This window comes from Anopheles bellator, chromosome 1, assembly GCF_943735745.2.
Source record: "Anopheles bellator chromosome 1, idAnoBellAS_SP24_06.2, whole genome shotgun sequence".
Classification (NCBI taxonomy): Eukaryota; Metazoa; Arthropoda; class Insecta; order Diptera; family Culicidae; genus Anopheles; species Anopheles bellator.
The window spans coordinates 38,686,525-38,693,257 of NC_071285.1; the positions used below are offsets into that span (position 1 = coordinate 38,686,525).

General features: G+C 46.8%; 2 protein-coding genes across 2 annotated transcripts in view; one reads left to right on the plus strand and one right to left on the minus strand.

Annotated features, from left to right (window-relative positions):
• Window positions 1–2,909: 2,909 nt before the first annotated feature.
• Window positions 2,910–4,934, plus strand: LOC131215548 (uncharacterized). Its single transcript, XM_058209939.1, has 3 exons — window positions 2,910–3,793; window positions 3,871–4,045; window positions 4,104–4,934. Exons 1-3 carry the CDS (start codon window positions 2,967–2,969, stop codon window positions 4,932–4,934), a joined length of 1,833 nt encoding a protein of 610 aa, XP_058065922.1. The 5' UTR covers window positions 2,910–2,966.
• Window positions 4,935–5,131: 197 nt separating this feature from the next.
• The window catches only part of LOC131215549 (intraflagellar transport protein 88 homolog), a 3,967-nt gene continuing 2,365 nt past the window's right edge, over window positions 5,132–6,733 (minus strand). The window contains exons 2-4 of the mRNA XM_058209940.1: window positions 6,378–6,722; window positions 5,481–6,309; window positions 5,132–5,421 (exon numbers count right to left, since the gene is read on the minus strand). Of these exons, the coding sequence (XP_058065923.1) occupies window positions 5,132–5,421; window positions 5,481–6,309; window positions 6,378–6,722 (1,464 nt within the window). The remainder of the gene's footprint in view (window positions 5,422–5,480; window positions 6,310–6,377; window positions 6,723–6,733) is intronic.

Here is a 6,733-nt window from a genome sequence, read left to right on the forward strand (position 1 = left end):
TGTTTTCCGTCCCATCCACGATTGCGTCACGAGATGCAACACCACCGTGGACAGCGCAAATGGTGGCCCCTTACAAGGGAGAGTGCCGACGGGGTGGGGGTGGGGAGATATGGGCCCTCTCCGGGCACTCGTATCGGTCGTTTGGATATGGGCATGCGCCTACGTGATAAGACAGGTCCCGAGCGCGGCTTCGGCAACGCCGTATTGATTTCCGTCCGTTTTACGTTTCCGCCGACGACGACGAAAGCGCGGAGTGACACAGTTTCACAGGCGCGACAGAGCAACAGATAGGCAGCACAATGGCCACAATGGACGCAACGATAACGGAACTAACCTTCGCCGCGAGACGACGGCATGCGCTGTCCGGGGTTTCGGACCGTTTCCGAGTCGGACTTGCGTCGGCAGCGCTCGATGTGGTTGGGCCGGAAGATGGTTGGGAGATTCCTCTTCGTAGGAGGAACTGGTTACTTGCATATGATTTGTGCCCGGGGAAAGCTCAGACATTTAAACACTTTTCCAATCGAGGCTATAACATTTTAAGCTAGATAATATGCTCCGCTCGTTTGTAGTGCTTTTTATCAGTTGTTTGCTAAACTTGTCAGTATTATGGAAACAGCCATGGAAGCAACACTGTGTTGGTTTGCCTTAGTATTGTGCTTTTCGGTTAAAAAGCGAAAAATAGAACGTGCGAAAAGGGTACAGTGGTCGAGGAAATGGCTTTTAAAGCGAAGCCATTATTCTCACGTTAAACTTTTGCGTGAATTGGAAGACGAACCAACCGATTGGAGGAACTATATGAGGGTGACCCTCGGGGTCTCTTGATCCCGCAGAAAATGCAGCATATCATAATAACACAAGCATGGCTTGTATATCCGATCTGCTGCAGACCCTGATGTTGCCGACTTTCTCACTTTCTCCGATTCTTTGCGGTACACTGTCCTCAAATTATTTATTCCATCATCGCCATCAACCACCACTTGTTTGAAAATTGGTCAGATTATGGTGCTCGTTTGCTCAGATTTTCTAGATCTGCGTCGATTATTCAAAAGTGACATAAAGGCTCGTCCAAACGTGGCGATTTGCAATGCAATGTCGCTTGAAGTGACAGCTCCGGAGACGTCATAAATGTCACTGCCGCGGGTGGAAATCTGAAGACTCGACGTGCAATTTGTGAACAAATTTCAAAACAGGGTCAGTTTGTCGGTTGGACATGTTGGAATCAGCCATGGAAGCAACACTGTGTTGGTTTGCCTTACCATTGTGCTTTTCGGTTAAAAAGCGAAAAAAGAACGTGCGAAGAGGTTACAGTGTCGAGGAAATGGCTTTTAAATGGCATCGTATGCCTCCGCCTTTTTATCACGATCACTATATTTTTTATTTTTTAGTTGCCAAAGACATAGCAGACTTTCGTAAATTTTTATAAATTCAGTTAAACACTTTCGCGAACGTTGACGAAGCGTCCAAAATATAAATAAGAGGGCAAAACAAAACATCAACAAGTCAACCGACAAACTGACCCTGTTTTGAAATTTGTTCACAAATTGCATGCCGAGTCTTCAGATTTCCACCCGCGGCAGTGACATTTAAAACGTCTCCGGAGCTGTCACTTCAAGCGATATTGCATTGCAAATCGCCACGTTTGGACGAGCCTTAAGTGACGTCTGCGCAGTGAATATTGTAACGATTATTGTGGCGTCTGGACCGGTCTTTAAAGGGCGGTCTACACGCTGCGATCTGCAATGCAATATCGCTTGAAGTGACATCTCCGGAGACGTCATAAATGTCACTGCCGCGGGTGGAAATCTGAAGGGCGGTTTACACGCTGCGATCTGCCATGCAATATCGCATGAAGTGACATTTCCGGAGACGTCATGGAAAATCGCCGCGGGTGGAAATCTGAAGACTCGACATGCAATTTGTGAACAAATTTCAAACAAGTGCCAGTTTGTCGGTTGGACATGTTGGAATCAGCCATGGAAGCAACACTGTGTTGGTTTGCCTTGCCATTGTGCTTTTCGGTTAAAAAGCGAAAAAAGAACGTGCGAAGAGGTTACAGTGTCGAGGAAATTGCTTTTAAATGGCATCGTATGCCTCCGCCTTTTTATTCCGATCACTATATTTTTTATTTTTTAGTTGCCAAAGACATGGCAGACTTTCGTAAATTTTTATAAATTCAGTTACACACTTTCGCGAACGTTGACGAAGCGTCCAAAATATAAATAAGAGGCCAAAACAAAACATCAACAAGTCAACCGACAAACTGACCCTGTTTTGAAATTTGTTCACAAATTGCATGTCGAGTCTTCAGATTTCCACCCTCGGCAGTGACATTTATGACGTCTCCGGAGATGTCACTTCAAGCGATATTGCATTGCAGATCGCAGCGTGTAGACCGCCCTTAAAGTTTGGCAAATTTGAAATATCAAGTGGTTTGCCGTCATCATCATTTCGAATAATGACGCTCATTCAACTTGCTCAGGTCAGCCAAAACCAAATGTTTCCCTGAGAGTTCGCTTTAAGTATAGCACTAAAAGTATATTTGCGTTTTCACTGTAGTCTATAATGTAGTTATTTAGTACACATTATCAATAGAACGGATTAGAGCATCACGATTGATGCACTGCCAGAATATTTATGGATCTACTGAGGAGCCACATAATGTTTAGTATTGAAGGTACTAAATGAAACACTTGTGCATTTGTGCGTAAAAGAAGCGATTTTTTGGCCGAACCGCCGATGACAGAAACGGTTTTTCTGAACCGTTTCAAATATGCCACAGGTGATCCAAGCTGACAGTTAACCAAAGTTGTCAAAATTGTTTTGACATTTCGCCCTCCGAAACACCGAAACCGAAAAGATCAACGATTCAACGAACAAACACTGGACTGGTGAAAGTAAAAAGTTAAAAGCAACCTCAGACGTTGCAGGAGGTTTGAAAAGTGAAAAACATTAACAACATTGACTCGATGTCGGCCGAACCACCGCAGAAAAAGAATAAGCCAGTGGACAGTTGCAGCCAGCCTTCCGGCAGCCAGAATCGGGCCAGAATGGAGGCGTTCGAAAAGCTACGTGTAGTACTGGGGCGTCACTATTTCAATGTTTGTCAGCGTTTGGCGCTTGATTATGTCCCTTCCTGTGTTCGCCACATCGGCGAGTGTGCGACCCACCACGCCAACAAACGCGGCCCCCGAACCCGCTGCATAAGTTCGATGCGTCAGAGCAACGCACTGGAGCAAATAGTGGAGCAACGTCCAGGTCATTTCGTGGAGCTAATTCACCATGCGCTGATGCGCCGTGAATTCATCGAGGCCAACCTGTTCGTGGCCGGTCTGCAGTTGATACTGACTATCAATGAGCCTTCACAGGAGCTGGACGTTGACTACGATGTGACGACGGTGCTAAATGGAACGATCGATGTCCTGGAGAAAAGTCTGGACCGCTTCCCACCGTGCCGGTGGGATCTGCGGACCGTTTATAACGACGTGATTTTCGGGCATCTTGATGCGCCGTGCTTCAGCAAGTGCGATCAGCGGGAAGGTTTGGTCAAGAATGTTCTGCATTTGCTCGAACAATACATCGACCAGAAGCCGCCGGTTGAGCGAAAAAAACGTGGAGTCCGGCACGATGATCCTGCAGCTGACATTTGCGCCACCTACAGTGCGTGGTACTTGAATAATCAGCAAAAGTACAACATCGATCTGCTGCCTCGCGAGGATCGATTTAGGCGACTGTTCATGGTACTTCAGCTGTTGGTAAAGATTTTGGAAATGGACCTAGCTATGTGGATTTTGCGGTAAGGAGTGCGACCTCGTGTTTCCCATCTACAAAAAAACATCTAAAGCTGAAATCAGTGCCATATTTTATCTGCAGCAACCCATTGAAAGCACGCCAAAACCTCTGCCACGCGTCACACTGTCCGTTGGTAGCGCAGCTGGTCTGGAACGGGGACACGGGCAGTGTCAACCTGTTTGTTCGAAAGCTTTTCCAAATGTTCGTTAACATAACCGCATTGGAGTATCCTGATGAAGACATTGTTGTCCTAGCGGTACGAAACGAATTCGCCGGATTTTTGCCAACATCTTCAGCATCCTTTCTGTTTCCAGCGTTTGTTGAACCTCGTGATGGTGGCGGTTAACGTGAGTGAGTTTCAACACAACGACGGTTTGATTCAGTATCCCTGCTTGAAGAAAAACAGTAACTACTTCGCAAAGCAGCTGTGGAGCACGATAGAATCGTCTGCGTACTACAGCGTGCGTCTCTGTCTCAACACGATCCGCCTCGTTCGTGCACCGTTCCTGAAATTATCGCTCACGGAACACCTTATCCGAAAGCTTCAAGGGCCTAGTCACCCAATGAACGTTCAAGGTTTCTTTCAACATCTCCTCGACCGTAACTGGGAAGAGTGTGGCGATGAAGTGCCGAGTGACGGTTCCTCATCGAGCGATAGTACCGCGTATGCTGTGTTTGATCACCACAAAAAACGAACGAGAAGCAGTGAAATCAGTAGCCAGCAGTACGTTGACGTGCTGTACAGTGGGTTCCGGGCATACTGCGATATGTATCAGGTTGCGAGTTACTTCCTGGAGCTAACGGTGAAACCGGACCAACATTCCGAAAGCTACGAGCCACCATCACCGAGCAAAGCAGCATCTTCACATTCGACAGGCGGTTCGTCTCGAACTCAGATTGAATGCGTTCCCGGTGACACGCGCATCGTGACACGGCAGAATATCAACGAAAAAATTATATTTCATGAGGTGGAAGTAAACGAGGAACTGCTGCTGGCATACCGAGAGGACATCAAACACACTCTGTTGATCGTGCAGCAACTCAAGAAATTGAAAACAGCAAAAGAAAGAAGGCTTTTTCACAATTGGATCAACTACCTGTCGAGAGTGGATGCCTCGCTTTATGATGTGGATCCCAGTGAGTGATTTCTTCCTTGAATCCTTATTTTATCTTTATTTGTTTATTTATCCTTATCTTTATCATCTTCATTTTTATACTATTTCCATGTGGGTTGTTGTTTGATAAAGATATTGATGTTCACACCATTGAAAAATTAAAAATCTTAGAAAAACGTCACTTACCTGGAGAAGGAAATCAAAATATTAAGCAGCGACATCATCCTTCAGACTGGCAACAGATCGTAGGTGTTTATCTCTTCATCCGATTCGTCTTCAAACGTAAGATTCCGGCGAACGCCGGTTCGCGGTCGCTCTTGTGGTGGTCCCAATGGATCTCCGTAAGTGTACGCAGCCTGCGCAAAATTATTACTATAGTCAGGTGATACGTCGGCGCTTTTACTGGTCTGGCCTGTACTGTGATGTCCGGAAGCCGTTCCGGGAGCTTGATATCCTTCGTGAGACGCGGTTACTGCTGCACGCGCACTACTGTACTCTCCGCTGGAGAGGCGAGAGTCTAGAAAGAAAACACAATGGTTAACATTTAATTTACTCAAAGCTGATACGGTTACTAACTGCTGCTTGTTGGTGGCCGGCCATTGCCGATGCGCTGCCGAACTTCCTTCTGCTTTTCCAGCTTTTGCAACTCACTGGCGAACTTTTCGTATGCCTCACTGTTCCCCTGCGATTGTGTCAGATGCATGAGCGCCCGCAAGCAGTCTGTATTTTCAGGATAGTGCTCGTGGATCATTCGGAAGAGGTTCATCGATTTCTGTTGATTTCCGATGCGACGATAACAGCCGGCAATACGCAACAGATAGTACGGATCCTGTGGGTTGCGAAGGATCGCCTTTTCGTAGAAGCCGATCGCTTTCTCGACCACCTGTAGTTCGATGTAGTGCGAACAGAGCCAGTTGATGACGCTGGACTCAATTGGATAGATGCGGTACGACTCGTGATGGTAATGGTACGCCTGTTGCCGCTCGCCATCCTTTTCGTACAGCTCTCCGATGCGTTGGATAATTTTGTGATCCTGTTGCGCCAGACTGAGCAGCTGGAGGTAGTACTCGAGGGCCGTACTCACGTCACCCAGCAAGTCATATTGTTGGGCAATCTGATACAAAACCTCCGGGTGTTGCTCGTGCCCAAGGCTGGAAATGATTTTCCGAAAGTACAGCAGTGCTGTGTTGTGGTCGGCCAGCTTCTTAAAGATCAATCCCATATTGTACAGGGCCTCAAACGAGGTCGAATCGATGTCCAGCGCGCTGGTAAACATCAGCTTGGCCGATTCGTAATCATTTTTCAGCATGAAGCAAACACCACTGTTGATGAAGGCCGCCGGGCAGTAGCTGTCGATCTTTTTTGCCGCCTCGGCATATGTTTCTGCGGCCGCAACGTCCTTTTTCTACAACAACACGTGCAGGTAGATATTTGCTGACCCCGCAAAATACAAACCAGTTCTCCGGTACTCACCAAAATGTAAATGAAACTTAAATTTATGGCCGCATTGATGGCAATGTTGGACTCTTTCTTTTCGAAGTATTTCAGCGTGTCAATGGCCTGTTGAAAGTCGTCCTGCTTCAAATAGATTACGGCCTTCTTCAGCTCCAAATCGCTTGCCAGCGTAGAAAAGTATGAGTTTTTAATCGTTTCCACACACCAGCTGTACCCATCGTTGAAGTAGTCGTCAATGATGGTCGAAATTAGATTTGCCGAGATCAGAATGTTCTTCTCTGCCAGCTGGCGCAGCTTCCGCTCGTAGTTGTGCAACTCATCCGATTTGATCAGCTCGTTGATGTACTCGTACGACGCATTAGACTGACGGGGGA